We start from the raw sequence: 18,468 nt of genomic DNA on the forward strand, positions 1-18,468 counted from the left end.
CCTGCTTGCCGCAACCCCTGTAGGCCTCCTGAGACGAGGAGCGTGCCGCCTGGCGGTAGGACAACGAGCCACCGCTGGATTCCTTGGAGGCCCCCTGTCTGCCTCCGGAGCTCCGAAAGGGCCATCGTTGCTGAAGGGCTCCTAGGGCGCGTGCCGTCTCCGTCTTTGTGGCTTGGAGGGATTCGTCCACCGCCTTCCCGAACAAGTTGCTGCCGTCGAACGGCATGTCCAACACCCTGGTCTGGACGTCCTGACGGAAATCGGTCGCCCGGAGGCAACCCCGTCGTCGTAGGCAAACTCCGTTGCCCAGCTGGCGGAAGCCGGTATCGGCAATATCGGTTGCCACCGTTATGGCGTGGTCCGACGCCACCTCGCCTTCTTGAAGTATTTCCAGGGCCTCGGACCTCTTGTCGTCCGGTAGGAAGTCCAATATGGGGGCCAGCTTAAACCAGAGCTCCCTGTCGTACCGGGCCACGATCGCCAGGGCGTTGGCCGCTTTGATCGTCGTCGCCGCCAACGAAATGACCCGTCGCCCCATGGCGTCCAACTTCTTTCCCTCGCCGCCCGGAGGGGAATTCGACGTTGAGGCTCCTGACCCCGCCGCTTTCTTCTTCGCCGCCGCCGAGACGACCGAGTCTGGTGTTGGCTGAGCCCTGAGGCACAGGGGAGCAGTCTCGGGGACCCGGTACTTCGTCTCGTACCGGTCCCGTTTGGCTGGTGCTATGGAGGGGTTCTTGAGTACCGACAGGCCCTCCTCCCAGATGTCATCGATTAGAGGCACCGCGATGACAGTCTTCCTCTTGGCCTCCCGGCGCTGATAGAGGAAACCTTCCTTTTTCTGCTCCTCCGGACAGAGCTGGAACAATTCGGACACCTTGGCGATCATGGCGTGGAATGAGCCAATCTCGTCGGGCGGAGATGCCCGTGCGACGGGAGACCCGATCCGTCGTCGTTGCCCTCAGAACCCGTCGTCGAGCCCACCGCACCGTCATCTCCCGACTCGTGGGAGGATGAGGAGGGAACTGCAGGCCTTACAGGGGCGAGCGGAGGAGAGGGTTGGGTCCTCCGTCATTTGTTCTGAGGACTTCCCGACGGGCCAGGTTGCGGGTCCTCCGGCCTGGGCCGTGGTAATCTCATCCTTATCTCAGAGCATAAGGACTGGATTGCAAACAAAATGGCCGCCGAGCTATCCTGAGGCCTAGGTTCCGGCTGCGCCGGAAGGGAAGGCTGCTCTTCCTCGCCATCGTCGTTTTCCTCAGTTATCTCCCGAGGATCTTCCTTGCGGGACCGAACCTTCTCGAATTGTACTTCGAGATTCCTCGCAACCTCGGTCAGTTCCCCCTCCGAGGCTGACTCCGAGCTCGAGGAGGCTACCGTGCCCCCCCCTTGTTCCATCATGGGCGCCATGACGATGGGCTGAAAAGAGGATTCCCTCCTTGGCGGCAGGGAAACTCTAGTCCCGGAGGCAGTCTCCGCTGGCGGGGTCTCTGCCGGCTTGGCCAGAGTCGCCGCAATCGCCTCGATAGAGGCCTTTGCCTGCTGGGTAGGGGCCTTCACCACCTTAGGTGCGTCCTGGGCCTTCTCCTTAGGGGGAGGGGTGACGCCTCGCTCCCCCTCTCCCGAGATTGGACGGGGCTTCTCCCGAAGCTTACCCGGGGTCTCAGACTTCCTCTTCCCCGAACCGGAGCGCTGGCTCGTAGTTGACGGTGCCGGGAAGGTGCACCCTGCCTGGCGACCGAAGAGCCCGACCTTTCGGCGCTCCCGTAGCCAGCGGACTTGCGGCGCTTGGCCTGGTGTTGGGCCCCCGTCGCCGGGGCGCCCGCACAGGACTTAGAAGCCCGCTCTGACCCTTTCTTCTTCTTCTCACCCGTTGAGCCCTTCTCCAACCAGCTGGCGAGACGAGATCGACGGTCCCTCATGGTCCGCTCCGACAAGTTCTTGCAGAACTGGCAGTCCTTCTCTACATGAGTCTTGTCCCCATGAAGACAGTAGAGGCATCGCGAATGTTCGTTCTCCTTAAACACATTCTGCAGCCCGCATCCAGGGCAGCTGCGAAACAGCTTGGGTCCGGGTGAGGAACTCGCGTCCTGGGCCATCTCGAAGTAGGCCGCAAATCTTCTGGAATCCTCCAAGAGGTTGATTCGACTAAATCTTCACCCTTGAGGGGCGTAGGAAAATCCCGCAACGGGTACCCGTTAACGGGAGTAGAAATGGTGGAGCTTGAGGCTCGATTAACCGAAAAAATGTGAAAATTCACCTGAAAAAGCGCGAAACACGCAGTAAAAGCTCGAGAGCTAAGCACGAGGACTCCCAACACTTGAACGTGCAGTAAAAATCTGAAGATGGCTGCCAGAGGCGGGGCTTAGGGAGATGGCAGTCATTGGCTGTGGTCAGTATGACGCAGAGATCAGTGATTGGTTACTACTACGAAAGACAGATCAGAAACGAAACTGATACTGATACTGATTTTTTCTTTACCGAGGATTCCCAGCCTGACGACGGGGAATATTCATGAGCATGTGAATCCATGCCAGACCCCATGCTGGAGAAGCAGTTAATCTGTCTACTAAACATACATGCCCACTGCCTACACGCTAACCGCCGCCGGCAGAAGATATAACAAAAATGCTGAACAAATCAAAATCTACTCCTAAACGCACGTCACATACTTTAAATTTAAAAAGAGCGATAGCTCCGCTATGCGCGCGCGCTAGATCCATGGGCGTAATTATAGGGGGTGACAGTAAGTTTTGTCCCCTAAAAATTCTGTGGCATGCGTTTTTGTCACCCCCATCTTTTGGGGGGAGGGCAGGGGGGATGCAATCATCAATTATGTAACTGGACAGCGCGAGCCCGACTGGGGGGCTCAGCAAGGCTTGCGCTGTCTCATTACATAATGCAGAGATGCCAGGCAGCCGCGTTGCAACACATTCAGGGCTGCGATGCCCTGCATGGCTCAGTCCCTCACCCTGGCTGGCCTGACTCAAAGTCAGCAGCCAGGGCGCTGAACTGGGTGTTGCAGAGCCTAGCGTCTGTGCTGTCAAGCTAGCAGCAGCATTTCCGGGGACCAGCGGCACAGAGCATCGCTTCCAGGCATCGCATTCGTGCGACACACAGACAGGAACTAGGAAGCTCATTCAGCTTCCTGGTTTCTGTCTGGAGGCGCGTGAGTGCAAAGAGGTTAGGTCGGAGTAACATGAGACGTGGCCCGGGCAGCATTTGAAAGCAGAGCAGAATTTATTTATTTTTAAATTGTGTTTGTGCATGTTTGTTGGGGAGCTCTGTCCAAGCCCTCCGAGGCAAAATACATGCAAACTTCCTAATTAGCATATGGATTGCATCAACAGAAGTGACTTCACAGAAAATGACATTGGGAGGCGCATCATCAGTCTGATACTTGGAGGCACCATGGAAGTGACTTTAGAATAAGTTGCCATAAATAAGCCAAGTGACAAATAACTGTGGTGGAAAATACCTAAATTGCACTATTGTTATATGTGGAGCAACTCTATAGTCAATAGCCTTTTCCATTATAATAGCATGATATATTAACATAAGCTTTGAAGTGAATCAGAATCACTTACAGAGCTGCAGATAAGGCACAATGTCATTAAATAATTTGCTCAGGATCACACACTTGGCTAAATGGTGAAATTGGAATGTGGGCAATTTAAGTGACCATGCACATCTTTCCAGGCTTAGATATAGATATTTATTAAGGTTTTGCTTTACATTTCATGTGCTTATTATTTATATAATACATACATATAATTATTTATAGCAATGCATTGGAAGCAAACCACAATACATAATAAACTAGCCTTTCATAGTAAACTAACCATACACCATATATACATTGTCATAGAAATATGTTGAGCAATCCGAGTATGGCTTTAGTTTCATTCTCCCCATTCTGCATGCAAAGTCACAATAGCATCATGCAGATTAATGTGAGCCTAACAAATCCTCCTTGGGCTTTAAAGCCATAGTCATTATTTCATAAAGCATGCAACATTATACACCCTCCTCACTTCTGATCACTTCCTCCCATTCCCATTTCTAAAGGGACAAAAGTCCCTGCTAATAGTACCCCATCCCTCCTGTCAGTGCCTAATGGCTCACATTGTATGTTGATAAGTGCAACGTGAGGACCCTCTGGTGCCCGGCGCTCCTTGCGACATTGTCCTGGCAGCGAGTCACTTCTACCATTCGGAACGGGTAAGGTGTCCTGCTGCCAGGACAATGAGTGTGCTGAGCAGGAATTGCTCAGCACACATTGTCCTGCCAGCGGGACACTTTTTCCGTTGGGCACCCTCTGAGGTGCCGAATGGGAGAGGTGTCCCAATGACAAATGTTCCTGTCTGGCTCTTAAAAGAGCTACAGGGCGGTGGGGTGATTTGGGGTCAGCTTTGCCACCCCCTTGCGACTCTCCCGCTCTTTGCTCCACTGCTTGGAGCCATTTGAACACAGGAAAACATACCTTAATTTTAATCAATCAGAATCTTGTAGAAAGAAAAGTTTGGAGATATATGGCATTTAAAAATCGATACCAATTATACTTGGTCACCCACTGCACTACATTTATTACTAACCTTATCAATGCCTCCTTCAAAACCGGAGTAGTGGCTGATAACTTAAAAGACGCTTGGGTCATCCCACTAATCAAAAAACCTACTCTTGACTCAGCCAACCCAGCTAACTATAGGCCGATGACAACTGTACCTTTCTTACTAAAAATACCAGATAGAGCAGCCTACCTGCAAATACAGGCTTATCTAGAAACAAACAATCTTCCGGGACTAAAGCAATCCGGCTTCCGACCTAGACACGGCACGGAAACTGCCTTAATTGATCTCACTACTGAGATTCAAATTTTAAAAGACAACGGCAAACCGCACTGCTCGTATTGCTTGATATGTCAGCAGCTTTTGACTTGGTCCACCACCAAACGCTCTGCCACCATTTGAAATCTGCAGCACATTTCTCCGACACAGCCACTGCCTGGATCAGCTCCTTCTTGGCGAACAGAACCATGAGGGTCTTCTCACCTACTGACTCGGCTGAACCTTCACCGGTCCCTTGTGGTCTCCCGCAAGGCTCTTGTGTGATCCCAACGCTCTATAATGTATTCACAAAGCCCCTCTTCGATATCCTTGACTATCTGGATGTCACGTATACAAATTATGCGGATGACACCCAGATACTCATTCCCATCTCTGGCGACTATGCAACTGACAGCAAAACCCTCAATGAAATATATGCAGTAATACAGGCGTGGATGGCACACCATGGACTTTGTCTCAATGACGAAAAAACTGATTTGATTATCCTTGGTACTCACGCTAAACTAAAAAAACTAAATACTGCTTTCAAATCGTTCACTATTGATGGTAACCCCATCCCTGTCTCAAATAATACTAAAACCCTTGGTATCTACCTCGATGCCACCTTATCCTTCACCAAACAAACCAATGCAGTAGCTTCATCAGCCGCTTACACCTGTAAACTTATCACTGCATGCAGGCCGTTTATCTCCACACCCAATTGCATTACTCTTGCTAGAACGTTAGTTTTGTCCAAAGTAGACTATTGCAATGCCCTCTACTTAGGCACTAGCCACAAAAATATTCACAAACTACAAGTAATTCAAAATAATGCCATCAGGGCAGCCCTCAACATCCCTAAGAAGTCAAATATCTCTGAGACTAGACGTAATTTTCATTGGCTCCCAACAGAGCACAGAATATCCCTCAAAGTTCTTGCCCTTACTCACAAAGCCAGGGCTAACCTTGCACCATCCTACATCTCTAACCGACTTACCCCACACACATCATCAAGACCACTTAGAACAGCTCAAGCAAACACTATGTCCATACCGAGATTCAAACTCCATAACTCGGGAGGAGCTAGTTTCCCTGTACAAGCCTCAAAGTTATGGAACACACTACCTGCTCCACTCAGGTCTGAACCCTCCTTCAACCTAGTTAAACGTAACACTAAACGCTGGCTTCATGACTTGGACACATCGACAGTTTAACATCCCAGAGCTTAGATTTACTGCCTGCTCACTGTACACATTGTAAATAATATTACTATCTGCTTAAACCGCCTTAAAATTGCAACATGCATGCATGTACCTGTAATACCAACGTATGTATTTATTTGTAACCGCAACCATTGTAACTATTGCCTACTGCTTGCTAATGTAACTGTACTCTTATGTAACCTGATCTAAAACTTACGCGCCCGTATGCCCCTGAGCCTGGCTGCGCTTTATAAATAAACCAAATACAAATACAAATTAACCAATGGTTTCTGCCTTTGAATTAAAGGAAACAAGACAAATTGCTGACATTCCAGTGAATCTGGTCCTTTCGGTCATGGCTTTATAGTTCAGCTAGGTCAAAACAACATAGCCCAAAATCAGGGGTGATAAAGTCTGGTCTGCTAAATAGACGTTGTGCCAATGTTTCCATGTGTTATTGTAAATGTACATAAATGTTGTGTGCATACAGTGTATGTCAGTGGAGGTGCTGGGTGCATTTGTGTGAGAGTGAGAGTCTGTGCAAGCTTATGTGTGTTGACATTTGTGTCTGAATGAATGATAAATAATGCATTATTTGTATGTTCTAGTGGAATTACGTTTTTGAATGTTATGTTGTGTCACTGGGTGCATGGCAGGCCGGCTGACGATGTGTGGGGCCCCAATAGAATTTTAAAGATAAGCCACCATTCTTATCAAAGTTATAACAGAGCGTCAGCAATGGAGTCTTGTGGTGTAGTATTTTAGTGTTGTCCCTCAGGGATTTAGGTTGTTTGACCGACGTACAAAATCACGGTGGAATTTCGCTGCAGAATTTTCACTGTGAATATGTTTTTACCTCGGTACAAAAAAACAAACCCATGTCCCCTCAAACCACCAGTACACCCATAACCCCCCCCTCCCCAATTACCTTTCCTCCATCTGCTGCCTCTCCTGTAACCTGCAGCGTCAGATCCATCCCTTTAACGCGGATCAGACCTGACGATGAAACGTCCCTTTTCTTCCTTTTTTTTTTGTTGGGTCCCCTGCTACCATTGCTGAGGAAGCGGGGGACACCCGCGCAACCACCGAAGCCAAAAATACTGAAAATGGCATGGGCTGAGGGGGCCACCCCTGCAACCACTGCTCTTCATGTTCGGCATCTTCGGATTCGAACTAATGGTGGTGACTGAATTCCGTCAAATCTACCATTCGACCAATATTTTTTTTTTACAATTTGGCAGAAATGATCCCTCACAGCCAACATCCGCCCTCCCTTCACCCAACCCCTTTCCTTCAGTTGTCGTGTCCCCCCCAACATTTTCAGCAAAGTTACTCCACTGGCTATATCCTTAACAACTGACATTGGGAAATATTGTTTTTCTGACACTGCGGTCCCCATGATTACAACTCTAGCTATACTAAACCGGACGTCTAAGATTACAAAAGAATTCACGTAATAAAGGGGCCAATACCACACCCCATACCATCAATCTTGGTATGCCTCCGGATTCCCTATTGGCTGCAGGTTTCTCCTTAGGCGTGGAGCCGATGGACATTAATGCGCCCACTTTGGAGAATTCTGAGGAATCGATCACTGTTTTTCAGGTCCATAATCATTCATCTTTGCCACATGCAATGTTAAAGTCTCCCATTTCCGCTCAGATCACTTTTCCTTCTCAGGTAAAATATACTTCTGAAAGTGATCAAAGCCGACCCTCATTCATTCCTTCCGTTTCAATAATATCTGTCTCGCATGATAATGAACCGATGACGATGGCAATGACACCGCCTCCTCACCTAGTCTTGAACGAGCTGTCCCAATCTCCAGTGATGTTTACCAACCCTGTCCACGAATCGTTGCCCTTGTCTATTTCTTTTACAAACCCTACACCCAGGAAAATAAAGGCGTCTTGCCTACCCAAGTCACCGGCAGTAGACCCGCCTTCTTTCGTTGAAATTACACTCCAGGCAAAGAATACAGCTTTATTTTCACTCGCGAAATTGTATGAAAATCTTGACAGGAAATTGAATGACCAAACAAATATAATTTTCAACTTTTACAGATGAATATTACAACTGCTTGCAAGAAAGATGCTAGCACCTCGGTGAATATAACAGAACTACCAGAGTTCATGCATTCCAAGCTCGACTTGGTAACCAAGGAAGTGCTTCAGCTAGTTCCTCCTGATAATATTGTGTGTTCAGCTGTGGAAAAGGTCATGCCTATGGGTGCAGAACATAATACCTTAATTGCAAATAACTGAATCGCACAACAAGAAGATAGCCTTGCGATTTCTGACAGCGAGACTCAAAATGTGTCCCTGGCTCCAGTGTCAATTATATTACAGATGAATATTACAACTGCTTGCAAGAAAGATGCTAGCACCTCGGTGAATATAACAGAACTACCAGAGTTCATGCATTGCAAGCTCAACTTGGTAACCAAGGAAGTGCTTCAGCTAGTCCCTCCTGATAATATTGTGTGTTCAGCTGTGGAAAAGGTCATGCCTATGGGTGCAGAACCTAATACCTTAATTGCAAATAACTGAATCGCACAACAAGAAGATAGCCTTGCGATTTCTGACAGCGAGACTCAAAATGTGTCCCTGGCTCCAGTGTCAATTATAAAACCAGCTTTCACAATACAATCTTCCAAGAAAACCAAAAATATTAAACTACTGGCTTCAGCAAACCAGTCGAGGTCTCTGTATTTTATCCACTCTCTGACGCTCCCAAAGAACAATGTTCAAGCTGCTGCAGCAACACGGTTTCAAGAAAATTCACGAACTTCGCTCGCAACAAAAACGTTTTGCGGAAGAAACAGACATGTGTTTCTGGCTCAATAAAAAAACCCTGTCTACTCTGGCATATGAACCTCTAGATAAGACCTAGAGGAAACTCAAATAGAATTCCAACTGAGTCTAGCAACTTCAAAAACAAAAATACAAGTGCTAATTCCCTGAGGTTAGTAGCGAACTCTACGCATGAAAATGAAATAGATGCCCCTAGATTGGAAAATGGAAGTTGTACATTTTATACCCAACATCACTTAATCCTGCAGTGCAGAGGCAGCCCTTCCCCGTTTTATGACCTCAACAGAACTGGCGTTCTAAATATTCTTGGGAATATCCCGCTACTTGAAGATCTGTGATCGGGTGATATTGCGCAAATTGAATTCATAATGACCATGATTTATCTATTGCTAAACTGTGGATGCAATCAGAAATTGTCATGAATATGATCTGGCAGGCTTGTGAAGACCTTTATAATGTGGTTTTCTTACCGAGTCAGCAACCTTTATCTGACCACTGCACTCCCTTTGCGTTGTTAAAAAAGAATACTGATCAAATACACACTCATCTATGGTAACCCTTGAAGGTAACCTGTTCCCAGGGAGCGTTTCAGACTCTGCGATGGGAAGAACCAGCACTGTCTCGCTCTGCATCGCTCTGTCCAAATGAACAACTCAAGGAAAAGATAGCGTTCCAAAGAAGTCTCGCCTGGTGGAATACCAGAGGCCACAAGCACTTTTCTTCAACTATTTTAAATACTTTGAATCTCTATGATATCGTGGCTCTACAGGAGGTATGGCTTACTCTGCCTCATGTTTGGGACTGTTATACTCTCTCCCCGAAACCAGCCAAGACCCTTGCTAGAGGAAGACCGATGGCGGGCCTGCTGGTGGCTGTAAGAGTTTCTTCGGGCTTACAGATTTTTCCGTGGGCCTCCCCTAATATGTTTCTGCAATTAGTCAAAATCCAAGCAGCTACCTTCTCAGTTGCGCTTATAAACATCTATTGGAACCATGCAGACATTCAATATAATGATTTCCTAGATGATTTGAATCCTTGCTAAATCTCATCTCTAGTGATCCTTCAATCAACTAAACGATTCTAGCGGGAGATCTTAATACCAATTGCAAAAGCCTAGCAAGACGCTGGACCTTGATCATGGAAGACAGCTTATAATGGTTAACAGATCTATGCCTGATGACATTCCGCAGTGTAACACCTGGCACAGAGACACTTATTGATTACATTTATGTTGATCGCAACTTATTTGCTATAGTTGACACATTCCAGATCGAACTGCAGAAATATAGCCATCACAAGCTTTTATGGTCATGGTCCTCTCGAATCAGCGTGCTGATCCATCAAACTTGCGTTCAAGCGCTATCTATATCTAACGGCAGAAACCGTTTTATATAGACTCCTAACTTATTAAGAGAACTGCATCTGAAACTGAAGTATCCTTCATACATTCTCCATCCTGAGGTTACTTACTCAGATGGCTTCTTTGTTGCTGTTTTACAGTCATTCAGACTAACAACTCCTCCTTGCTCTAAGCCCCAGATCAGACATCTTTATGTATATGATCATGAGCTTCACAATATGAGAGCTGCATATCGTGCTTCAAGACGTGCCTTTAACAAGCTTCGCTCGGAGTTAAGAAGGATAAGTTAAAGACTCTGAAGTCCACATATAAAAATTGGATTAGATCAAGGAAGGCTCAGATGATTCAGTCTGATGTCCAACAAATGCTGCTAGCTCTGGCCTCTACATGTTCTGCGCTAATTTGGGGATTATTGAGTAAGGCCAATAATATTACGCAAACGCCCATGCAGATAAATGCAGTACCTGAAGAAACCTGGAAGCGTTTCGACCGAACCTTACATGCTGCTGTGCCACTATCCAATCCGATCGTGGGTGACATCCCGCATGATCATGGAGACATTTCTAGTGTGGAAGACAATCTTTCACATATCTAAACAGTGCATCTAGAGCTCCTGTCCTGACGACCCCACCAATGCAATGCTTAAGTTGCATCCAGAAATTGTCCTCCTTGATGCATCAGGCAAATTATTTGCTTGGATAATACTCAAGGATTCCAACCATTGGATTCTAGCGGTGAATCTTCAGGATCCCCTTTCAGACGTGTTTTGTACCGGGTTTCGGAATGACTGTCAATCTGCAAACACTTCATGCCATCAAATCACATGAGTTTCAGTTCAAGCAACCAGTATATTTGGCCTTTATAGACTTTAAAACGGCTTTTGATTAGATTTCCAGAGAATTACTCAGGATCAAATTGTCAAATGCAGTCTGTCCATCTCATCTCCAGAACTGGATACTTCAATTTCATTCTGACACAACTATTCAGGTACACTTGACTCTAGATGGAAAGTTATCAGCCCCCATTTTCACCTTTAGGGGGCTGAAACAGGGTTGCATTTTGGCCTTGGCTCTTTTCAACTTCTTTATCTCGGATATGAAACGTCATTTTGCTGAGATTGTCTCTGACTCTCCCAGACTGGGTCAACATGCGATCCCCTGGCTGTTTGATGCCGACGACCTTTTTCTATTAGCTAAAACTCCCGGGGGATTGCAGCAGCTTTTGCCCCAGCTGGGCAAGTGTATTGAACGGAACTTACTTGCAAAATCCAAGATATTGATAAGTGCAACTAGGCATTGCATTAAGAAAACCTCTTTCAAATGGTTATTGCAAAGGAAACCCTTACAGATTGTCGATGAGCATAAGTATTTAGGACAGAATACTAATAACCATTTATCTGATCGACCCTATCTGCTAGACTTGAATAGGAAAATCAGAACAGCAACAACGGTGCAAGTGTGCATTCTGCATGCAAAGTATGGCACATTTATCTTACTTCCACTACCACTACTGACCGTTTGTGAGCAGAAGGTCGTTCGAACTATTATATATGGTGCCGAATCTAGAACTTTGCGGCCCGGAAAATGATTGGCTACGAATTGAGGGTTTCTTTTGGAAGAGAGTTTTGGCCTCGCGCAAAGTCCATCTATGTGCATTTTAAGACACGGATTGACATTCTCTCTTTAAATAGCTCATACATGTGGAAAATGTTCTCCTTTTACAGGAAGTGCCTACTGGACTCTCAGCCAGGTTATTTAATGAATATTCTATCCACATATGTAAATACCACAATGCATAAAATGATGCATGTATGGAAATTGAAGGTCCAGGACTCTATGTTACTTGCTGCGATATTTGATGCTCTATTAAAAAACAATCCAGGCAGGGCCAAAGAAAAACTACGGCATCTTGACTGGCTCTCCACAAGGGAGCAATGCCTGAAACATCACCACCTGCAAGAACATCAGTCCCTTTCTAAGAGGCTTCACACTGTAGAATCAAACTTTATAAAATTTCCTGCGCCAAAACAGAGACTCGTTTTTGAGATTCTGACTCAATCTGTGGCATACTAATGATGTATTAGCAAGATCATCCCTAAAGAGAGAACTATATGCAGATTTTGCCTGAGTTCAGAGCAACCGGAAACTGAAACATTTGTTAACTGCTTGTCCAGATTTGCTGAAGAAACGGAAAATTTATTTTTAACACTTTTTTTGGTGATCATTATATTTTAACATGTGAAGCTTTGTAGAATAGTTGATATAACTGTCAGCCAATCTCTGTTAGATTGGCCATTGTGACCTACTTGATGTCACTCAATTTAGATTAATTGAGTTTTAACTTGGGTTGAATTTGGTAACAAAGAAGATTATTTCCTTATTATGAAATGAAAGCTTAAGAAATAAAAATGTTATGCTCGCACTCAAATATTTTTATATGAAGGCTGCGATATTAATCGATTCAGTGGAATGTTCAGAAATTATATTTTATGGTTTATATTGAAAGGTTGATAGTGTTCGACTAAATTTATCAAATAATTTTTTTAAAAAAAAAAACCTAAACAGATATTTTAGGGCTCCCTATATGGATTCTGGATGATGGTTGATCAATGTCAGATTTCCCTGGTTGGCCATGCTGTGCCATGATGCCATCCATCCAATGTTCTCCTACTTAGCTGATTTATAAGATGAAAACATTCTCGCCGGGGTGCTCTCTTTGATAGACAGGGAAATTCCTCCATTTACTACTCAGTCTTCAATGGCCAGAGAGAAGGAAAGCAGGCAGATAATTTAGAAAGTAATAATTTCCAATTTCTTTTAAGCCTTCCTGTGGAGTAAGTCACTGCTACAATGCCCTATTTAGGGAGGACCCATCTGTTATAGTATTGGCCAACTCAATGCCTTCTGTAACCCAAAAAAGTATTTCCTTTCTAGTCTTTCAGCAGCATAACACGTTCTCTCAATATGCCACAGTAGTAGGAGTTACTCTGGAAGCAGGAAGGATTAATGGTACCCACCTTCATGCTATGCGGGGCATAGTGCAGTGCCTGGCGCAGGCAGTCTATGGCTTTCTTTCCCTGACCTTTCACCCGCCAGTATAGAGCAGCCATGCTTGACAACACCCAAGATGTTTGATTCTGCAAAAAACAAGAAACGAAGGTGAAGAGCACAAATGCGGATTCCGCTGATATCCCCTGAGATCAGTGGGGAGATTAACACTACCTTCTCTAAGACTTTGGCTATTCGAGTCCCCACTTGTTCAAATGATTGTGGTGGATATTTGTCTTTACCAAGATTCTGCAAAACCTGTAGAAAGGAGGACAAATAGAATAGTGTTAACCAATTTTTATGCCAGTCTTTGAAACATTTGATAAAAATAAACATTGTGTGGTGCTAGAAAAAAGCAGTTAAATTTGGAATTTATCACTGGTTCAGGGTAGTAACGACAGGATGGTTCCAAATTTGGAAACTGTACATAACTCTAAGACGACACAAACATTTTTGTGTAAAGGATTAGGATACACCACATATTTGGAAGAACATTCCATCTCTGTGTTCTAGGTATAGGGCTACCTTCTCAAACATAGGAAAATATACAATCTTCAAGCTTTAATTTGGCTCACCAAGTGGTAGCTGTGGTGGTGTGATAAAGACTAAGGCACTCATTACATGTTTCCCGGTATTCTGTCGGGAAATGGACCTACCGTTACCCGATATCCCAGTATTACCGGAATATTACAGATGCTGGCAACGGCGGTCATTGCCCATTCCATGGACTCCCATAGGACTCAATGGGGGGAATTGCAGGTATTTCCAGCACTGGTAATACTGGTTTCCTGAAATACAGGCTGTTTTTTGCCAGTGCGGGCCTGATTCACCTCCAGCTCTTGGCTGGTTGTAAGTCAGTGAATGCCCGGTTTGCCATTCCGGGAAAAGTGAGTGTCACGGAATTATCGCCACTTTTTTTCTCAGACTGGAAAACTTATGACACCCTAAGTCATGGAAGGAGGACCAGCCTTTACATTGTAGAGCAATAGCTTACTTTGAAAAATGTATATCCACACAGATATTATGAAACTAATCTACATCCTATAAAAGTTAAGTTGTTGATACAGGTTACAGGTAAGTAATTCAGTTTCTGAAGCTGTGTAACAGTATTCTTAGGTCTTATCATGGTCAACCAGAAAATCGTAGAGCAAGTAGGACATTTAGAAAACAAATGTATAAATCTGTACAGTTTACTAGGGGATCCTTAGGACTTCTACTGGCCATAAGCAGGATTCAGTCTTCATAGGAAATAGTGGGGGAGAGGTGGGTGAGGATGTGGTGGTGAAGGAAACGCATCCTGATTCTGCGATCGAGCCAACGTTAAAGCTACACTAGACAGATATTATTTTGGTGGTCCTGAAACACTCATGTGCTTCTGCTCTTGAACCCCTCTAAGGGGTTCTCTCAGTCGACTGCACTCACAGTCAAAAACCTTGCATTTACATTTGACAACCATTTGTCTCTCCTCCATCAACACAACAAGGTTTTGCTTATTATTATGTATGCCTCCGGAGGCAATCGTTCTCACATTATCAACCTGTTTCACAGATTCAAATTTTTCAGTCCCACCTTGCCCATAGTAATTCCCTCTACTCTGATCTTCCTCATTTCAGTCTAAAACGTCTGCAAATTATTAAGAAGTCTTCATCTTGCCTCATCTTTAATTGACGCCAATCCACCCATATCACTCCATGCTTAAACAACATTGGTTAACCATCAAAGAACAAATGACCTACCTCTTGGTAATTTTCTTTGCGATAAATGTTCCTCTCCCGGTTTCCTCATTTATGACATTCTATCTCCAATGTCAGATGCCGTTGGAATCTTTCTTCACCAGGAGGTGCAGCGCCGCTCTGTCTGTTCTGCACTGCATCTCTATGCAGACGACTTAGGGCCCAGCGTATGTATAAATATATGGGATACATTACTCACCGTAATTGTAATTCTGATGCTTGTATCTGCTTAGATGTGCATAGGCCGACATCTAGTGGAAGTTGCAGAGTATTACTGTTTGTTATTCGAAACTCGAAAAGGGGCGTCGAACTAGGGCGTGCCAGTAATACTATCCCTAGTGTGACGTCCCATGTGCCCATGATCCCTCACACGTGTAGGACCCTCAGATTGTATTTTTTCCTGACATGAGGTAGCATGAGGAGCAGCGCGAGTACAGACTATCCAAGCAGATAAGATAGATAAGACTACAAGCATCCATGCGCCTTCTCTCAGAGGGGAAGGAAGGGCGGGCGCATGTGAATCCAAGCAGATAGAAGCATCAGGAATACGATTACGGTGAGTAATGTATCCTTTCTGAGGCTTGTGGAATCTGCTTAAATCACATGCTGTGCATAGATTAGTGAGCAGTGTTATAAGAAGGAGGTGGGATGTGAGAAGGGTCATGAGCAAATAAATGTCTTAGAACCGCTTGTCCCACTTGAGTTTCTGCCTTGGAGTGAGTGTCAATGCAGTAGTGCTTAGTAAAGGTGTGAATAGAGCTCCATGTAGCTGCTTTGTTTCACCTCAGCAGAGCTTTTGGATTCTTGGAAGAAGGCTTGTAGCTCAATGGACTGGTTAAAAAGGAATTTGGAAATGAACTTAGGTGAAAACCTAGGGTGAGTGCGTAAAACCAGTTTATCCTTATGTACCATAAAGAAAGGATCCTGCACTGACAGAGCTTGAATTTCACTGACCCTTCTTATGGATGTAATGGATACTAAGAAGGCAGTTTTGTAAATCAGGTGTTTGAGACTAACTTTGTGCATGGGTTCGAAGGGAGGTCCCATGAGTTTAGCAAGTACCACATTAAGGTCCCAACCTGGTGATGGGTTAGAAATTGGAGGGTGGAGTCTTTTTACCCCTTCCATAAATGATTTGACAACTGGCACTTTCCACCACGACACCTTGTTATGGGAAGTGGTGTAGGCCGACGGAGCAGCCAGATGCACTTTAAGTGAGTTAAACCCTAAACCTGCATCCAGTAGGTGGAGCATATAGAAGGAGTACAATCAAATGGGTTGATTTGCTTATTCTGTCACCAAATTATGAATTGTTTCCATTTGTCATAGTAACAGTGCCTCATGTTAGGTTTTGTTGACTCTTTCAAGATATCCATACATCTTTGGGGTAAATTGAGATGTCCGAACTCTATGACTTGAGGAGCCACGCAGCCAAGTTCATCGAGTTGGGCTGAGGATGCACTGTTAGTCCCTCGTCCTCAGAGTGTAGGTTGTACTGGCACGGGAGCTTGACGGGGTCGCACATCGCCATTTTGCATAGGTGTGGATACCATGGTTGTCTCGCCCACACAAGAGCAACCAAAATGAGCGTCATCGGTTCCCTGTGGATCTTGTTCACCACCTTCCTCATTAGAGGGGTTGGTGGAAAAGCATAGTCAAACATCCCTGACCAATTCATCCACAGGGCGTTTCCCTTGGAGCCTGGCTGGGGGAACCTGGATGCAAAGTCTGGGCATTGTGTGTTTTCGCTTGTGGCGAATAGGTCTATAGTGGGGAAACCCCACTGAGAGAAGAGGTCTCCTACGACTTCTTCGTGTAGTCGCCACTCGTGTTCCTCTGGGAGGGGATCTCTGCTCAGACCATCTGCTAGCGAGTTGAGTTCCCCTGGGACATGTTGGGATGAAAAGTAAATGTTCCGTCTGAGTGCCCATTTTCAAATTTTCTGGGCAAGGCTGGATAGATTGGGAGATCGAGTGCCCCCTTGTTTGTTTAGGTAAAACATTGCAGTAGTGCTGTCTGTTAGGATCTGCACTAACTGGCTGGATAGGAGGGGTTTGAATGCCCGAAGCGCTCTGAAGACTGCCAGAAGTTCTAGCAGATTGATGTGGTTCTGAGCCACTGTGCGAGACTAGAGACCCTGAGCTGTATGGTGCAGGTAGTGGGCTCCCCACCCTGCTAGGGAGGCATCTGTTGTGACAACGGCCTGTATCTCTGGATCATAGAAGGGTTTCCCCTTCGTAAGATTCTCTCTTGTCCACCAGCGAAGACTTTGTACTAGTGTTGGCGAAACTACCACTAAATCGTCCCACTGACCACTTGCTTGAGACCACTGTTTCGCCAACCATTCCTGTATGGGTCGCATGCGCAGGCACATGTGGGGAACCAGGTAAATGCAAGATGCCATCATGCCTAGCAAACCATCGCTTTGCGCACCCTTATTTGGCGACCGGACTGATATTGAGGAATTTGCAGCAACAGGTTCCAAATTCTTTCCTCTGATGGAAAGGCCAACCCCTCTTGGGTGTTTAGGACAGCTCCTATGAACTGTTTTGAGGTGCTTGGCACCAGGCTTGATTTTGTCTCATTGATTGAGAAGCCCAATTGGAAGAGGAGGTTGATTGTTCTTTGAATATTTAGTCTGCAAATTAAGGGGGTTTCCCCTGTGATGAGCCAGTCGTCCAGGTAAGGGTACACTGGGATTGCCTCCCTGCGTAGGTGCGCCGCCACCACCGCCAGTACCTTGGTGAATACCCTTGGAGCAGAGGCTATACCGAACGGCAGCACTTTGAACTGGCAGTGCTGGTTGTTTATTTTGAAACGCAAGAATCTTCTGTGCGCTGGGAACATTGAAATATGAAAATAGGTATCTTTCATATCCAAACTTGCCATGTAATCTCCCTTTTTTAGTAGGGGGATTACTTCTTGGAATGTAGTCATGCAGAATTTTTGTGGCTTGACATACTTGTTTGCAAGGCGCAAATCTAATACTGGGCGCATTGTTAGAGCTTTTTTTGGCACAAGGAAGTATGTTGAATAAATACCCCTGTTTACCTGGTTGCCCGGAACGAGTTCTATGGCGTCCTTTGCAAGTAGAGTGGCAATCTCCTCGAGAAGGATTTTCTGGTGCTCCAACGAGTGTACCTTCCGTCTTGGAGGATGGTCGTGGGGACGCGCTAATAGTTCTATAAAGTATCCTGCGGACACTGTGGACAGCACCCATCTGTCCAAAGTGATCCCCTCCCATGCGTGGGTGAAGGCGGAAATGCGCCCCCCTACTGGGGATGTATGGGAGGGGACCCAAAGCAGAACGTCACTGTTTATAAGGTGGCGTACCACCTCTGGCGGGGCTGGCTATACCCCTAGTGCGCCCCTGCGCTGGCCTCTGGTGAATCCCTGTGATGTTTGGAACTAATTGTTGCCCCATGAGGTTCCTTGATTTTGGTAGTAGTTGGAACCCTTCTGGGAGCTTTGGCCACGAAAGTGATGAAAA

The 18,468-nt window shown here is 45.8% G+C and overlaps 1 protein-coding gene across 5 annotated transcripts in view; it reads right to left on the reverse strand.

Moving 5' to 3' along the window:
- TTC17 (tetratricopeptide repeat domain 17) overlaps positions 1-18,468 on the reverse strand; it is a 2,246,693-nt gene that overhangs the window by 117,107 nt on the left and 2,111,118 nt on the right. For all 5 annotated transcript variants that reach the window (XM_069623328.1, XM_069623332.1, XM_069623330.1 and 2 more), the window contains 2 exons: positions 13,420-13,503; positions 13,215-13,334 (listed from right to left, as the gene is read on the reverse strand). In XM_069623328.1, the coding sequence (XP_069479429.1) occupies positions 13,215-13,334; positions 13,420-13,503 (204 nt within the window). The remainder of the gene's footprint in view (positions 1-13,214; positions 13,335-13,419; positions 13,504-18,468) is intronic.

The sequence above is a fragment of the Ambystoma mexicanum genome, chromosome 11, assembly GCF_040938575.1.
Source record: "Ambystoma mexicanum isolate Mex_15411 chromosome 11, UKY_AmexF1_1, whole genome shotgun sequence".
In the NCBI taxonomy this organism is placed as follows: Eukaryota; Metazoa; Chordata; class Amphibia; order Caudata; family Ambystomatidae; genus Ambystoma; species Ambystoma mexicanum.